This window comes from Pocillopora verrucosa, chromosome 5 (assembly GCF_036669915.1).
Source record: "Pocillopora verrucosa isolate sample1 chromosome 5, ASM3666991v2, whole genome shotgun sequence".
In the NCBI taxonomy this organism is placed as follows: Eukaryota; Metazoa; Cnidaria; class Anthozoa; order Scleractinia; family Pocilloporidae; genus Pocillopora; species Pocillopora verrucosa.
In genome coordinates, this window is record NC_089316.1 from 11387 (window position 1) to 28295 (window position 16909).

The 16909-nt window shown below is 49.5% G+C and overlaps 2 protein-coding genes, 8 non-coding genes and 1 pseudogene across 10 annotated transcripts; 3 read left to right on the plus strand and 8 right to left on the minus strand.

The window, feature by feature from the left end:
* Positions 1 to 509: 509 nt before the first annotated feature.
* LOC136281350 (5S ribosomal RNA) lies at positions 510 to 628 on the plus strand. The gene has a single exon (XR_010717699.1). It is a non-coding gene; the product is annotated as a 5S ribosomal RNA (ribosomal RNA).
* A 983-nt stretch (positions 629 to 1611) lies between these two features.
* LOC136281373 (U1 spliceosomal RNA) lies at positions 1612 to 1775 on the minus strand. The gene has a single exon (XR_010717722.1). It is a non-coding gene; the product is annotated as a U1 spliceosomal RNA (small nuclear RNA).
* Positions 1776 to 2378: 603 nt separating this feature from the next.
* On the minus strand, positions 2379 to 3701 carry LOC131770382 (uncharacterized). The gene has a single exon (XM_059086087.2). It carries the CDS (start codon positions 3447 to 3449, stop codon positions 2379 to 2381), a length of 1071 nt encoding a protein of 356 aa, XP_058942070.2. The 5' UTR covers positions 3450 to 3701.
* A 4199-nt stretch (positions 3702 to 7900) lies between these two features.
* Positions 7901 to 8093, minus strand: LOC131771916 (U2 spliceosomal RNA). The gene has a single exon (XR_010717746.1). It is a non-coding gene; the product is annotated as a U2 spliceosomal RNA (small nuclear RNA).
* A 513-nt stretch (positions 8094 to 8606) lies between these two features.
* LOC136281359 (5S ribosomal RNA) lies at positions 8607 to 8725 on the plus strand. The gene has a single exon (XR_010717708.1). It is a non-coding gene; the product is annotated as a 5S ribosomal RNA (ribosomal RNA).
* A 983-nt stretch (positions 8726 to 9708) lies between these two features.
* On the minus strand, positions 9709 to 9872 carry LOC136281374 (U1 spliceosomal RNA). The gene has a single exon (XR_010717723.1). It is a non-coding gene; the product is annotated as a U1 spliceosomal RNA (small nuclear RNA).
* A 2474-nt stretch (positions 9873 to 12346) lies between these two features.
* LOC136281395 (U2 spliceosomal RNA) lies at positions 12347 to 12538 on the minus strand. Its single transcript, XR_010717743.1, has one exon. It is a non-coding gene; the product is annotated as a U2 spliceosomal RNA (small nuclear RNA).
* Positions 12539 to 13055: 517 nt separating this feature from the next.
* LOC136281370 (5S ribosomal RNA) lies at positions 13056 to 13174 on the plus strand. Its single transcript, XR_010717719.1, has one exon. It is a non-coding gene; the product is annotated as a 5S ribosomal RNA (ribosomal RNA).
* Positions 13175 to 14156: 982 nt separating this feature from the next.
* LOC136281375 (U1 spliceosomal RNA) lies at positions 14157 to 14320 on the minus strand. The gene has a single exon (XR_010717724.1). It is a non-coding gene; the product is annotated as a U1 spliceosomal RNA (small nuclear RNA).
* A 654-nt stretch (positions 14321 to 14974) lies between these two features.
* Positions 14975 to 15725, minus strand: LOC136281126 (uncharacterized). The gene is made up of 2 exons (XM_066167332.1): positions 15324 to 15725; positions 14975 to 15163 (listed from the first exon to the last, which is right to left on the minus strand). Exons 1-2 carry the CDS (start codon positions 15723 to 15725, stop codon positions 14975 to 14977), a joined length of 591 nt encoding a protein of 196 aa, XP_066023429.1.
* Positions 15726 to 16783: 1058 nt separating this feature from the next.
* Positions 16784 to 16904, minus strand: LOC136281442 (U2 spliceosomal RNA; annotated as a pseudogene).
* Positions 16905 to 16909: the final 5 nt, after the last annotated feature.

Sequence of the window (16909 nt, forward strand, 5' to 3'; positions counted from 1 at the left end):
GATGCCGAAGCATGCCCTGGGTGAGGGGGGTGGTCGAGGGATCCTTCCCACGGTTTATGGTGGATAGTAGCAGGTCGCCCCCACAAGCCCTTGCGAGTCCCGCAGACGGTCCCAGAGGCTGACCCGTTTGGTATCTCCTCACTGTAAGATTTTAAAGCCAGATACACGCACCTACGGAGCTAAAACATTGTATAATAGGTTTTTAGGACACGTTATGTCTCTTGGGACCCCTCCCTCCCCTCCCTAGGGAATAGTGCTTCAAATCGATGCTCCTCAATGTGTTAACTGGGTTGAGGAAAATACATTAGGGTTAGGTAACGACTTCGGGGTTAGGGTAACCATTTCTTAGGGTTAGGGTAACAATTTCTTAGGGTTAGAGTATCGATTTCTTAGGGTTAGAGTAACGAAACTAGGGCTTTAGAATTTCAAATTCGCCTACACTCAGGGATGTGGCCGCTTTACAGCCTGAACCTGGCCGATAACAAGCAGAATTTCGACCCCATTTCCTCGTCTACGACCATACCACAGGGAAAGCACCGGTTCTCGTCCGATCACCGAAGTTAAGCCCTGTCGGGCGGGGTTAGTACTTGGATGGGTGACCGCCTGGGAATACCCCGTGTTGTAGGCTTCAATTTTTTGTCTTGCGAACATCTCTAAACGTTTTATCCCAATAAATAGCTCTCCATACACCACAATTTCACATAGAGAGCCGTAGGTGAGTGAGGAACAAAATCAAAGCAAAAAACGAGGGGGGGAAAACACCTTTTTGTCAAAAATCGGCCAGCTAATGGCGAAAACTCTAGTGCGATCGACTTTTCTTACAGAGCGCGCGCGAGCGAGTGAGCACGCGCGAGATGAACAGTTTATGATGTCAAATTCTACTTCTGTGATATCAAATCATTCCAAATAACGAACGAAAAAATGAATAGGAAAAAAACGCACACTTCTGAGACGCAGTTTTAAGCCATCGTGACGTGGCAAAACACTCGCACACTTCCAAGAGGAGGCGCGCGAAAAACGGCACTGAAAGTCGACAATGGTTGGATTCAGACTGCAAACGAATCGGGAAAAAGGTTCGATACTTTTACTACTCTGCTAGTTTGTTTCCTTCCCTCGTTCATTCGTTCACTCGCTTGCTCGCACAAAGGATACACTAACGATAGCAATAGCATTTCTAAAAGCGGCTCCAGTGACAATAAAACCGCTCAAAAGGTTCAAAGTGTACTCACGGTCCAAGTCGAATGCCCTTCTATGCTCGCTCGCTCGGTCGATCGGCCGTTTGGTTTCCTTTCATTTCCTTTCCCTTCGCGCGCATAGCACAGCACGGCACGGCACGCACAACCTGCAAATACAAACGAACAGGACTTTACACACAATAGAGCAGACAGGCCTTGAACAAAAACAGCCAGCAAAGTTACGCACCGCCCCGAAACTCACCTTGTTTCCTTCCTCCAGTCTCTCCAATGCACTTCTACCCCTCCAAACGTGCCAACACCTTGGCCAGTTGTGCGTCCTTTGCTTTCTTTGCAAGTCTACCGGTCCACTGCAAAAGCAAAAATACCCTCGATAGTCAGTAAGAGGGCCATATAGACATAGTTTGGATGACTTTTGCGGGGACGAGCGCGAACGCAGGTCCCCACTACCAGAAATTATACGCTCGAGTTACCCACATTTGGGGTAATCGCAAGGGTCAACCCAGTCGAAGTGCAATGAAAGGGCCTCGCCTTGAGAGGACTGCCTCCTTGATCACAGTACCTCCCGCGTCAGGTAAGTTTTTTATATTTAAGGTGAACGGCCAGGCTCCCGTGAGGGCGGTGCAATGCCTGCCGATCTCAGACCTAATCCAACCCATGGCTGAAAGTGCAATGCCTTAGGGTTGGGTCCACCATAAACCGAGGGTCACCAGACACCAACTTCGTTGGGGAATCGAACCCCACCTCGCCAAAATTAACACACACACTCCAAAAATTGAACACACTCCTTTCAAAACACCGCGATACAAAAAGAAACAGACACTACTGACACCAGAACCCTCGCACAGTACACCAGTTAAGGAGACCCAGTGCAGGGGGTCACACTACCGGATACAACACAGACCGCCCAGATTAGGGCCATGCATCACAAAAAACCTCCGTGCAGTACACCAATAAAGGAGACCCAGCACAAGAGGACACAGAACAAGAACAAAACGAACACAATGCCCAGATTAGGGCCATGCAGCAGAAACCTCCGTGCAGTACACCAATCAAGGAGACCCAGCACAGGAGGACACAGAACAAAACAAACGAAATGCCCAGATTAGGGCCACCCAACACAGAACACAAACAGACAAAAACCACAATGCCCAGATTAGGGCCATGCAGCGCGCGGGAAACCGGTTACAGGGCAAGGGAGAGGTGACCATCTGAAACGGTGGCGACGACTCCACGGGCACCCCACTGACGGTGGAAGAAGCGACGACGGCGAGCGGACTGAAACCGCTTGAAGAAAATGGGTAGATGGAATCTCAAACGAGACTTCACCCTCGCGATCACCGCAGCAGCGCCGGGACGAACAGCACGAAAACGAAAGTCGTTACGGGATTGCCAGATGAAATATTTACAAAGGTTCAACAAATACACAAAGACCCGGGGAGTGACAATCAGCTCATCAGAGCTGAAACCGAAGAGAACATGCCGACAAAGAAGAGCAGGACACATAAAAGAAAAACTGAACAACAGAGACTGAAGCCAGGAGAGAACACTCTGGGCAAGGGGGCAGAAGAAGAACAAATGCTCCAAAGACTCCACAGAAGACCCACAAAAACAAGAAGGGGGAATGGGCAATCCAAAGGAAACAAGACGCTGTGCGGTGTATAAGACGCCGTGCGCAATCTTCCAACATAGATCGGCGACTTGACGATCGAGATCAAAAAAGGTCAGCGAGCGCCACGTGGATGGCCAATCCAGCGAACCATACACTGGGAAAAACTTTCCCACGCAATGCGGCGGAACCATGTTCTCAGATAAGAGGTACAGATAGCAGCTTTTTGTGGACATAACAGCCACAGGGCAACAAACATGAGGGCAGGACGAACCAAAAACGAGAGAGTTACGGGCCGTGGCGAAGGAACCATTGAGGCCCCGCCAGGCCAAAAGAAGGGAGGAATAGAAAGGTGGCAATACCCTGGGATCAAAACAAAACGGCCTGGAAAAAACGACAGAGGGCGAAACACCAAAGGACGACACAAACCAGAATGACATGAGTGAGGACCAACCAGCGGAAGAGGAGGCGAACCTCCGCACCCACTGGCCGAGAAGGGCCCACACCTTGTACTGCACACTAACAACAGAGAAACCACCAAAAAGAGAGGACTGAATCACGACAGAGCGAGAGACGAGCTCCCGCTTGCCGGACCAGAAGAAAGAGAAAGCTAAAGAAGAGAGCTCTTTCGCCACCCAGGCGGGCATGTGGACCAAAGATGCCACATACCACACCCGAGAAAGGGCAAGAGCATTGATAACCAGGGCTTTGCCACGAAAAGACAAACAACGAGAACGCCACGATTTGAGAACATGGTCCACCGCATCAATACGGGGACGCCAGTTATCAACATCCAGATCTCCAGCACCAATAAAAACACCCAAAACCTTAATTTTACAAGAAGACCACTCAAGGGCAACTGGAGGGTCAGTGCGACCACACCAGCCCCCCAACCAAAGACCCTTGGATTTAACCTGGTTTAACTTGGACCCAGAGGCTCTTTCAAAAAGAGCGTAGGTCTCAAAAACCGCTTCAATTGCATCATCCGAAGAAACAATAAACGACGTGTCATCAGCATATTGCGAAATGGGCGAAAGAGGGGGAAAGCCGGGAAAGTGCAGACCAGGAATGCGGGCATTGCAGCGGATGTTGGCTGCAAGAACCTCAGATACGAGGACATACAGAAGGGGGGACAAGGGACAACCCTGTCTCACCCCCCGCGAAAGATCGAAAAAGCCCGAGATGTAGCCGTTGACATTAACACTGGACTGAACACTGCGATAGAAAAGATCCACCCAGGCGACAAAAGACGGACCGAAGCCCATTGCCACGAGAGTGGAACGCATAAAACCCCAGTCCACACGATCGAAGGCCTTCTCTTGATCGAGGGAAAGAATGGCCACTGGAGCCCCAGAAGAGGAAGCAAACGCGGCCACATCCCGCAGGAGGGCCACGTTCTCACCGATGTAACGGCCAGGGACCCCACAAGTCTGGTCCTCCGCCACTAAAAGATGGATGACCTTTAACAACCGGCCAGCAATGGCTCTAGACGCAAGCTTATAGTCGACGTTGAGGAGGGTGATCGGCCGCCAGTTGCGGGGATCTAACCGATCACCCTTCTTGAAAGACAGGGAAATAACACCTCTGCGCTGAGAGAGAGAGAGACAGCCAGAATCGAAAGAAGAGTTAAGAACAGAGACAAGGTCGGAACCCAGAACGGACCAGAACTTCAGATAGAACTCCATGGGAAGGCCATCCAGCCCGGGGGCCTTACGCCTGGCCATCCCACGGAGAGCAACCAGAACCTCCTCCACGGAGAGGTGACCCTCGCAAAGGGAGGACTGATCATCAGGGAGAGAAGATGACAAATTCCCCAAGAGATCAGTCTGGATGCGAGGGTCAACCGAGGAGGCAGAGAAGAGACCGGAAAAGAAAGATGACCAAGAAGTACAAAGATCACGAGGGGAGGAGACAATAGAGTCGTCCTCATCCCTCAGCGCAGAGATCCACCTATCAGAGCCACGCTTCCGTTCGAGGCGGAAGAAGTACGATGAGGAAGATTCCCCCTCTTCAACCCACTTCGCACGAGAACGAACTTGAGCTCCCTTGGCCACATGGGAGTCAAGAGCAGCCAATTCGGCCAGAGCCGAATGATAAGGGCCGAGACATGATGATGAGCCCAGATCAACTTTGGCTTTAAGGTGATCGATCAACCGGACCAAAAGGTCCCGGAGACGTGACCGAGCACCAGCCTTCTCACAACAATAGCGAATCGTAAGTCCCTTGATCAAACTCTTCCCCCCATCCCACCACTTCACCAAGGAGGGAAAGCGGGCGACAGAGTTTCGCCACGACCGCCACGCGTTTGATATTAACTCCACGTACTCAGGGTCATCAAGAACGGAGATGTTCAACTTCCAGATGCCTGGACCAGGGGGAACAGCGTCCGGGATGGAACAAGAAAGAAAGACACCACAGTGATCAGAGAAGGGACAGGGGACGAAGGAACAAGAAGAGACAGAGGGCACCCACGAAAAAGGAACACCAAAAAGGTCAATACGAGAGGCAAGACTGCCATCCCACCTGGTCCAGGTAAACCCAACAGAAGAGGGGTGGAGATACCTCCATATGTCCACCACACAGCAGTCGTCGAAAAGATATTTAAGGGAGGAAGAGCTATCGCGAGAGGAGACAGAGGGATCAGAGCCAGCCCGATCAACGGAGCGATCAAAGACCTCATTGAAGTCACCACAGAGAATCGTGGGGACCGCGGGATCGATCTTGGAATGGAGGTCTCCAAAGAACTGGTCCCGCGCAGGGTTGCGGTTAGGTGCGTAAACACAACAAACACGAAAAGAGCTACCGAAAAAAGAGAATTCAACCTGCAGGTAACGACCGGAAACATCACACCAAGAGTTGACCAGAGACAACGAAGGACGAAACAAAACAATACAACCACACGAATGAGACGACCCAGGAGAGACAACAGCAGAAAAACCGGAAGAGCGAAACCACAAAGAACACTCAGAAGGTGATAGACAGTGGGTCTCCTGGAGGCAGACAACGTCTGCCCCAACAGGGAGAGACCGCAACCACTGCACCAAACCAGCTCTTTTGGACTGATCTCTGATCCCATTACAATTCAATGACAGGATAGAAAACATGATGAGAAAAAGAAAAAAGGCACCCATAACGTTATCAGGAAGGGGGGCCCCGGCTAGAAGCTGTCCTGGCGGCCAGAGACACACTCGCAGGGAGCGAGTGGCAACCGGGAGGCCCAGAAGTCTTCCTAGAGATTTTCGACTTGCCCCGCTCATTCGAAGATGAGCCAGGAGCGAAGCCCGACGGTGCTGCCGAGTCCTCCAAAGGAGGCTTTGGAGCTGACCGCTTGCGATGATTAGAGGCAGGCATCATCTCGGCATCCACAGACGAAGCGGGAGAAACCTCCACACTAGCGTCAGGGACAGGCTCACCCAAAACATTACTAATTAAATCAGCTGATGAGCAGCTTTTTGGCCCATTATCAGCAATAGCTTTTCCATTATCTAGCTTATTTATATTAATAGCATTGCTTGCAGAGCTTGTAGCACAAATAGAACTGTTGCTTACATTAACACTAGCATTACTACTATTGCTTACTTTACAGCTATCGCTTATTACACTAAAAGCATTATCTATAACATTTGCATTACCATTGTTAATTATATAGCCTTGACTATTTAGCACGGTGCTAGCAGCGCTGCTATCCCCACACACACTCGAATTAGGCTCGCTCTCAGGAACCGAGACGGGGGTAACCCCACCGTCCAAAGAAACACCCCCACCAGATGAAGGGGGGGCAGGAGAAGAAAGGGTCTGGCTAGATGGGCCAACCCCCGCCACAGAAACGGGTTCTGTATGATGAGCTTCCACGACCGGGGGCCCTCCACCAGCGGACTCACCCGGCTCAGAAACAGGCAGACCACGATTGGGCAATGGGCCCCAGGCACCCCCCCCATAGAAACCTGAACGATCAGGGCAGTCGCGGGCCATATGCCCCTGTTGCCGGCAGTGGAAACAACGACCCTTGTTAGGGCACTTGGCAGCCACATGGCCCACCTCCCGGCACACATCACAGGTGACCGGCTGGCCCCTGTACCAAATCTTACACCGCACCCCCCCAATCACAAGGGATCGCGGGATGGGGGATGAGCGAACCATTTTAACCACCCGGGTACCCGTGTGAATACCCGGGAGGCCCACCCACGTCTGGTACGAGATACCCTCAACCGAACCAAAATCGGACAGGACCCTATGTACTGGGCCATCACTGTTTTCATAGGGGAAATTGTACACAAGCACCTTCTCTACCGGAGGGGCAGGGGAGACCACTTCACATTCAACTCCAAAGATCCGGATAGATCCCTCGTCCTGAAAGTCCGCCTTAGCGGCTTCCCCACCCTCTTCGAATGTCACCCGGGCAATGCGGTTCGGGCACTGCTGAATGGCCACCACTTCAAAATCCGCCTCCTTTGCAAAATAATCCCGAAGAGCTTTGGCAGTGTCGAAAATTGACGTACCCTCAGGGAAAACACCCAATTTAATGTCGATAGAACGTGTAAGAGCACGTGGGATAACCATCATGAAGGGAACGCAGGAAGAAAAAAGGGCCCAAAAAAGGGGCACACCCTAGGTCCTGTACTATCCCCAAACGGGATGGGTGGCCAGAGAACAAAGAAAGAAACCACCAAGTTTTCCCTCCCGGCAGGTACTCACTTGGGGTAGAAAAAACAAAACACAGAAATACTTACAGGAATCCGGCCCAAAAAGAACACAATGGCGAAGTCACCCTTCCAAATGATAATCCTGAATTCACGATCCGAACTTTGATGAAAGGATTCGCGCAAGATACTATAACGCAGGCAAAAACCCGCGTCAGGTAAGTATGCTTTTTCAGCGTCTGCCCTCGGTGAAAAAATCCACTTACCCCTAGGTCCTTGTGGTAGTGCTTTGCGCACTTCAGAAAACGTAGGCCAGCGGCCGTTCCTGCCATTGTCTGTTGTCTGAATTATCATCCCTCTTTCACCTCTTCCCCCTCTAAGGGCGGGCGGGGCTCCTGTAAACATAAAAGAATGCTATACCGTTGACTTTGTTTTGGATTGAATGTGTCTTCCCCAGAGGGAAGTGGGCCGCACTCGGAGGTAGTGCTATACCGAGGCAACCCGTGGCTGGGACGAGGCAAGCCTCTTTTCCACAGCCCAGTTCCAAAAATCAGTTTAATATATGAGCTGCTCAATGAGCAGCGGTATCAGATATTAAGCTGATAAGAACAGATACTACACTTGATCTTAGCCAAAAGGCCGAGAAGCGATGCCGGATGCCGAAGCATGCCCTGGGTGAGGGGGGTGGTCGAGGGATCCTTCCCACGGTTTATGGTGGATAGTAGCAGGTCGCCCCCACAAGCCCTTGCGAGTCCCGCAGACGGTCCCAGAGGCTGACCCGTTTGGTATCTCCTCACTGTAAGATTTTAAAGCCAGATACACGCACCTACGGAGCTAAAACATTGTATAATAGGTTTTTAGGACACGTTATGTCTCTTGGGACCCCTCCCTCCCCTCCCTAGGGAATAGTGCTTCAAATCGATGCTCCTCAATGTGTTAACTGGGTTGAGGAAAATACATTAGGGTTAGGTAACGACTTCGGGGTTAGGGTAACCATTTCTTAGGGTTAGGGTAACAATTTCTTAGGGTTAGAGTATCGATTTCTTAGGGTTAGAGTAACGAAACTAGGGCTTTAGAATTTCAAATTCGCCTACACTCAGGGATGTGGCCGCTTTACAGCCTGAACCTGGCCGATAACAAGCAGAATTTCGACCCCATTTCCTCGTCTACGACCATACCACAGGGAAAGCACCGGTTCTCGTCCGATCACCGAAGTTAAGCCCTGTCGGGCGGGGTTAGTACTTGGATGGGTGACCGCCTGGGAATACCCCGTGTTGTAGGCTTCAATTTTTTGTCTTGCGAACATCTCTAAACGTTTTATCCCAATAAATAGCTCTCCATACACCACAATTTCACATAGAGAGCCGTAGGTGAGTGAGGAACAAAATCAAAGCAAAAAACGAGGGGGGGAAAACACCTTTTTGTCAAAAATCGGCCAGCTAATGGCGAAAACTCTAGTGCGATCGACTTTTCTTACAGAGCGCGCGCGAGCGAGTGAGCACGCGCGAGATGAACAGTTTATGATGTCAAATTCTACTTCTGTGATATCAAATCATTCCAAATAACGAACGAAAAAATGAATAGGAAAAAAACGCACACTTCTGAGACGCAGTTTTAAGCCATCGTGACGTGGCAAAACACTCGCACACTTCCAAGAGGAGGCGCGCGAAAAACGGCACTGAAAGTCGACAATGGTTGGATTCAGACTGCAAACGAATCGGGAAAAAGGTTCGATACTTTTACTACTCTGCTAGTTTGTTTCCTTCCCTCGTTCATTCGTTCACTCGCTTGCTCGCACAAAGGATACACTAACGATAGCAATAGCATTTCTAAAAGCGGCTCCAGTGACAATAAAACCGCTCAAAAGGTTCAAAGTGTACTCACGGTCCAAGTCGAATGCCCTTCTATGCTCGCTCGCTCGGTCGATCGGCCGTTTGGTTTCCTTTCATTTCCTTTCCCTTCGCGCGCATAGCACAGCACGGCACGGCACGCACAACCTGCAAATACAAACGAACAGGACTTTACACACAATAGAGCAGACAGGCCTTGAACAAAAACAGCCAGCAAAGTTACGCACCGCCCCGAAACTCACCTTGTTTCCTTCCTCCAGTCTCTCCAATGCACTTCTACCCCTCCAAACGTGCCAACACCTTGGCCAGTTGTGCGTCCTTTGCTTTCTTTGCAAGTCTACCGGTCCACTGCAAAAGCAAAAATACCCTCGATAGTCAGTAAGAGGGCCATATAGACATAGTTTGGATGACTTTTGCGGGGACGAGCGCGAACGCAGGTCCCCACTACCAGAAATTATACGCTCGAGTTACCCACATTTGGGGTAATCGCAAGGGTCAACCCAGTCGAAGTGCAATGAAAGGGCCTCGCCTTGAGAGGACTGCCTCCTTGATCACAGTACCTCCCGCGTCAGGTAAGTTTTTTTATATTTAAGGTGAACGGCCAGGCTCCCGTGAGGGCGGTGCAATGCCTGCCGATCTCAGACCTAATCCAACCCATGGCTGAAAGTGCAATGCCTTAGGGTTGGGTCCACCATAAACCGAGGGCCACCAGACACCAACTTCGTTGGGGAATCGAACCCCACCTCGCAAACATTGAACACACTCACACCCAAAAATTGAACACGCCCACTCCAAAACAAACGAACAAAAACGGATACAAAAACATAGAAAAACTATTATTTACAATATTACATTATTTAAAACCAGGACTTAAATACTTTATTCACATATTATTTACTTAGATAGTATTGTTTACTAATATTTACTACAATTTCTTCCTACATTTCGGAACTCCCACAACAGAAGGGGGGGCAGAACGCTTCAGCAGCTCTGCAGCAAGAACTGCAGCAGTAGGGACCACAGGACGAGACTTAGAAACGCCATCATTTACAACATTAATTACACTATTATCCACATTGGTACTGGTAAAATTACAAACTGTGGCCTTCTTAACCCACAAAGCCTTGGCGGGAAGCCTCCGACATTGCCGACCATTGAGGTCCACAAACTCCACACACAAAACGTTATCATGCTCCGTAGGACCAATCTGGTCAACAAGAGAGCCCCTGAAACCAATCAAAAAGGAAGGGTCCCCCTGTACTTCAAGAAGATACTGCGCAAAACCCACTTCAGACTGCTCACCACTCGTATCCACTCTAGCGATACGAAGAAGATTTGGATCCACACTGAGAGACACCCCATTTTCCAAAACTACCGACACCAACTCCAAAAAATCCGTAGGGGAAACCTCACGCACCCTCATATCCCTGTAGGACAGAACAAAGGCTTGATCCTTAGAACAGCGGCATAACTCATCCCGATACCACTTCAAAACCTTCCTACGAATAACAGAATCTGCGGGGGTCTGCACATCCTCAGTCACTACAGGGACCGGGGGGGCTAGCCCCAACTCAACAGGAGCACTAACTCGACTAGGGACAGGAACAGGGGTACTAACAGCAACCTCATCCTCCACATTAGCATCCACAGCATCCTCAATCGTATCCGAAACCTCATTCTCCACAACCCCATCTTCAACCACACCCTCGACTACATCCTCATCATCCTCATCCGAAACCACATTCTCCACAACCACATCTTCAACCGCACCCTCAATCACATCCACAACCACACCCTTATCCAAACCGGCAGAACTTTCAGAGACAACAGGCACAACAGTCCCAGAGGGGTCAGGGACCGCCTCAGGGACAGCTGCCTCTGTTGGAACAACAGACTGACCCCACGGCCGGACACACGCATGCGCTTTGTGGTCTGGGGAACCACACCTTCTACATTTTCCGTTGAACTGGCAATCTGCGGCCTTATGGCCATTAACTTTACATATCTGGCAGAACGGAGGGATACCCCTATACCAAACCCGCACAGGATAGTCGTCAATGCGGAACTCAGCAGGGACTGGATCCGATAATAACATCCTAAGAATCCGTGACCCAGTTAGAAGGCCCGGAATTCCTGAAAAATTCTGGTGCTTAATACTGATAACTTCTCCGTATTTTCTTAGCTCATCACAGATCAGAGCATCGTCACCTTCGGCAGGAAAATAGTGTACATACACAAAAGACGGCGGCTTATCAGAAGACGTCACACTAAGATCGTGCCCATCCAACGCCAGTGAACCCATACGCACAAATTCTTCTTTGTCTGAGACATTCTTAAAAGTAATACGAATCAAGCCCCTAGGGCAAAACTGAATGGCAGAAAGCCTTTCAAAATCAATATGCTCCCTAAGGAGAGCCATCACACGGTCCTTATCATAATTAGCCAACATCACTGACGCGTGAATCACGCACGTCCTGACACACTCAACACCCATGGCAAAAACAAACAACCCAAAAGTGGATGGGTGACCCGAAAAAACGGCAAAACCTGTGAGCTGGCAAAATACCACACTCAACAGGCCAAAAAAGCCAAGAAGAAAAGCCAATCCAGCCCAAGACTGGAAAAACAACCAGAGACTGGCTACCCCAGGTTACGGCAAGGAGCCGAGCATGAGTCCCTGGGAGGGTCACCAGAAAAAAACAGCCAAACCAGAACACAATAATACTTACAAAAAATCCTGCTTCTTTAATCCAAAGACACTTGTGAATCCACGAATCCACGCGCGATACTATAACGCAGGCAAAACCCGCGTCAGGTAAGTATGCTTTTTCAGCGTCTGCCCTCGGTGAAAAAATCCACTTACCCCTAGGTCCTTGTGGTAGTGCTTTGCGCACTTCAGAAAACGTAGGCCAGCGGCCGTTCCTGCCATTGTCTGTTGTCTGAATTATCATCCCTCTTTCACCTCTTCCCCTCTAAGGGCGGGCGGGGCTCCTGTAAACATAAAAGAATGCTATACCGTTGACTTTGTTTTGGATTGAATGTGTCTTCCCCAGAGGGAAGTGGGCCGCACTCGGAGGTAGTGCTATACCGAGGCAACCCGTGGCTGGGACGAGGCAAGCCTCTTTTCCACAGCCCAGTTCCAAAAATCAGTTTAATATATGAGCTGCTCAATGAGCAGCGTATCAGATATTAAGCTGATAAGAACAGATACTACACTTGATCTTAGCCAAAAGGCCGAGAAGCGATGCCGAAGCGATGCCGAAGCATGCCCTGGGTGAGGGGGGTGGTCGAGGGATCCTTCCCACGGTTTATGGTGGATAGTAGCAGGTCGCCCCCACAAGCCCTTGCGAGTCCCGCAGACGGTCCCAGAGGCTGACCCGTTTGGTATCTCCTCACTGTAAGATTTTAAAGCCAGATACACGCACCTACGGAGCTAAAACATTGTATAATAGGTTTTTAGGACACGTTATGTCTCTTGGGACCCCTCCCTCCCCTCCCTAGGGAATAGTGCTTCAAATCGATGCTCCTCAATGTGTTAACTGGGTTGAGGAAAATACATTAGGGTTAGGTAACGACTTCGGGGTTAGGGTAACCATTTCTTAGGGTTAGGGTAACAATTTCTTAGGGTTAGAGTATCGATTTCTTAGGGTTAGAGTAACGAAACTAGGGCTTTAGAATTTCAAATTCGCCTACACTCAGGGATGTGGCCGCTTTACAGCCTGAACCTGGCCGATAACAAGCAGAATTTCGACCCCATTTCCTCGTCTACGACCATACCACAGGGAAAGCACCGGTTCTCGTCCGATCACCGAAGTTAAGCCCTGTCGGGCGGGGTTAGTACTTGGATGGGTGACCGCCTGGGAATACCCCGTGTTGTAGGCTTCAATTTTTTGTCTTGCGAACATCTCTAAACGTTTTATCCCAATAAATAGCTCTCCATACACCACAATTTCACATAGAGAGCCGTAGGTGAGTGAGGAACAAAATCAAAGCAAAAACGAGGGGGGGAAAACACCTTTTTGTCAAAAATCGGCCAGCTAATGGCGAAAACTCTAGTGCGATCGACTTTTCTTACAGAGCGCGCGCGAGCGAGTGAGCACGCGCGAGATGAACAGTTTATGATGTCAAATTCTACTTCTGTGATATCAAATCATTCCAAATAACGAACGAAAAAATGAATAGGAAAAAAACGCACACTTCTGAGACGCAGTTTTAAGCCATCGTGACGTGGCAAAACACTCGCACACTTCCAAGAGGAGGCGCGCGAAAAACGGCACTGAAAGTCGACAATGGTTGGATTCAGACTGCAAACGAATCGGGAAAAAGGTTCGATACTTTTACTACTCTGCTAGTTTGTTTCCTTCCCTCGTTCATTCGTTCACTCGCTTGCTCGCACAAAGGATACACTAACGATAGCAATAGCATTTCTAAAAGCGGCTCCAGTGACAATAAAACCGCTCAAAAGGTTCAAAGTGTACTCACGGTCCAAGTCGAATGCCCTTCTATGCTCGCTCGCTCGGTCGATCGGCCGTTTGGTTTCCTTTCATTTCCTTTCCCTTCGCGCGCATAGCACAGCACGGCACGGCACGCACAACCTGCAAATACAAACGAACAGGACTTTACACACAATAGAGCAGACAGGCCTTGAACAAAAACAGCCAGCAAAGTTACGCACCGCCCCGAAACTCACCTTGTTTCCTTCCTCCAGTCTCTCCAATGCACTTCTACCCCTCCAAACGTGCCAACACCTTGGCCAGTTGTGCGTCCTTTGCTTTCTTTGCAAGTCTACCGGTCCACTGCAAAAGCAAAAATACCCTCGATAGTCAGTAAGAGGGCCATATAGACATAGTTTGGATGACTTTTGCGGGGACGAGCGCGAACGCAGGTCCCCACTACCAGAAATTATACGCTCGAGTTACCCACATTTGGGGTAATCGCAAGGGTCAACCCAGTCGAAGTGCAATGAAAGGGCCTCGCCTTGAGAGGACTGCCTCCTTGATCACAGTACCTCCCGCGTCAGGTAAGTTTTTTTTTATATTTACGGTGAGCGGCCAGGCTCCCGTGAGGGCGGTGCAATGCCTGCCGATCTCAGACCTAATCCAACAATGGCTGAAAGTGCAATGCCTTAGGGTTGGGTCCACCATAAACCGAGGGCCACCAGACACCAACTTCGTTGGGGAATCGAACCCCACCTCGCAAACATTGAACACACTCACACCCAAAAATTGAACACGCCCACTCCAAAACAAACGAACAAAAACGGATACAAAAACATAGAAAAACTATTATTTACAATATTACATTATTTAAAACCAGGACTTAAATACTTTATTCACATATTATTTACTTAGATAGTATTGTTTACTAATATTACTACAATTTCTTCCTACATTTCGGAACTCCCACAACAGAAGGGGGGGCAGAACGCTTCAGCAGCTCTGCAGCAAGAACTGCAGCAGTAGGGACCACAGGACGAGACTTAGAAACGCCATCATTTACAACATTAATTACACTATTATCCACATTGGTACTGGTAAAATACAAACTGTGGCCTTCTTAACCCACAAAGCCTTGGCGGGAAGCCTCCGACATTGCCGACCATTGAGGTCCACAAACTCCACACACAAAACGTTATCATGCTCCGTAGGACCAATCTGGTCAACAAGAGAGCCCTGAAACCAATCAAAAAGGAAGGGTCCCCTGTACTTCAAGAAGATACTGCGCAAAACCCACTTCAGACTGCTCACCACTCGTATCCACTCTAGCGATACGAAGAAGATTTGGATCCACACTGAGAGACACCCCATTTTCCAAAACTACCGACACCAACTCCAAAAAATCCGTAGGGGAAACCTCACGCACCTCATATCCCTGTAGGACAGAACAAAGGCTTGATCCTTAGAACAGCGGCATAACTCATCCCGATACCACTTCAAAACCTTCCTACGAATAACAGAATCTGCGGGGGTCTGCACATCCTCAGTCACTACAGGGACGGGGGGGCTAGCCCCAACTCAACAGGAGCACTAACTCGACTAGGGACAGGAACAGGGGTACTAACAGCAACCTCATCCTCCACATTAGCATCCACAGCATCCTCAATCGTATCCGAAACCTCATTCTCCACAACCCCATCTTCAACCACACCCTCGACTACATCCTCATCATCCTCATCCGAAACCACATTCTCCACAACCACATCTTCAACCGCACCCTCAATCACATCCACAACCACACCCTTATCCAAACCGGCAGAACTTTCAGAGACAACAGGCACAACAGTCCCAGAGGGGTCAGGGACCGCCTCAGGGACAGCTGCCTCTGTTGGAACAACAGACTGACCCACGGCCGGACAACGCATGCGCTTTGTGGTCTGGGGAACCACACCTTCTACATTTTCCGTTGAACTGGCAATCTGCTGCCTTATGGCCATTAACTTTACATATCTGGCAGAACGGAGGGATACCCCTATACCAAACCCGCAAAGGATAGTCGTCAATGCGGAACTCAGCAGGGACTGGATCCGATAATAACATCCTAAGAATCCGTGACCCAGTTAGAAGGCCCGGAATTCCTGAAAAATTCTGGTGCTTAATACTGATAACTTCTCCGTATTTTCTTAGCTCATCACAGATCAGAGCATCGTCACCTTCGGCAGGAAAATAGTGTACATACACAAAAGACGGCGGCTTGTCAGAAGACGTCACACTAAGATCGTGCCCATCCAACGCCATGAACCCATACGCACAAATTCTTCTTTGTCTGAGACATTCTTAAAAGTAATACGAATCAAGCCCTAGGGCAAAACTGAATGGCAGAAAGCCTGTCAAATCAATATGCTCCCTAAGGAGAGCCCATCACACGGTCCTTATCATAATTAGCCAACATTCTGACGCGTGAATCACGCACGTCCGACACACTCAACACCCATGGCAAAAACAAACAACCCAAAAGTGGATGGGTGACCCGAAAAAACGGCAAAACCTGTGAGCTGGCAAAATACCACACTCAACAGGCCAAAAAAGCCAAGAAGAAAAGCCAATCCAGCCCAAGACTGGAAAAACAACCAGAGACTGGCTTACCCCAGGTTACCGGCAAGGAGCCGAGCATGAGTCCCTGGGAGGGTCACCAGAAAAAAACAGCCAAACCAGGACACAATTATACTACAAACAATCCTGTTCTTTATCCAAGAACACCTGTGAATCCGCGAATCCACGTGCGATACTATGACGAAGGCTTAGCCCGCGTCAGGTAAGTATGCTTTTTCAGCGGTCTGCCCTCGGTGAAAAAATCCACTTACCCCTAGGTCCTTGTGGTAGTGCTTTGCGCACTTCAGAAAACGTAGGCCAGCGGCCGTTCCTGCCATTGTCTGTGGTCTGAATTATCATCATCTTTCACCTCTTCCCCCTCTAAGGGCGGGCGGGGCTCCTGTAAACATAAAAAGAATGCTATACCGTTGACTTTGTTTTGGATGAATGTGTCTTCCCCAGAGGGAAGTGGGCCGCACTCGGAGGTAGTGCTATACCGAGGAAACCCGTGGCTGGGACTAGTCAAGACTCTTTTCCACAGCCCAGTTCCAAAAATCAGTTTAATATATGAGATGCTCAATGAGCATCG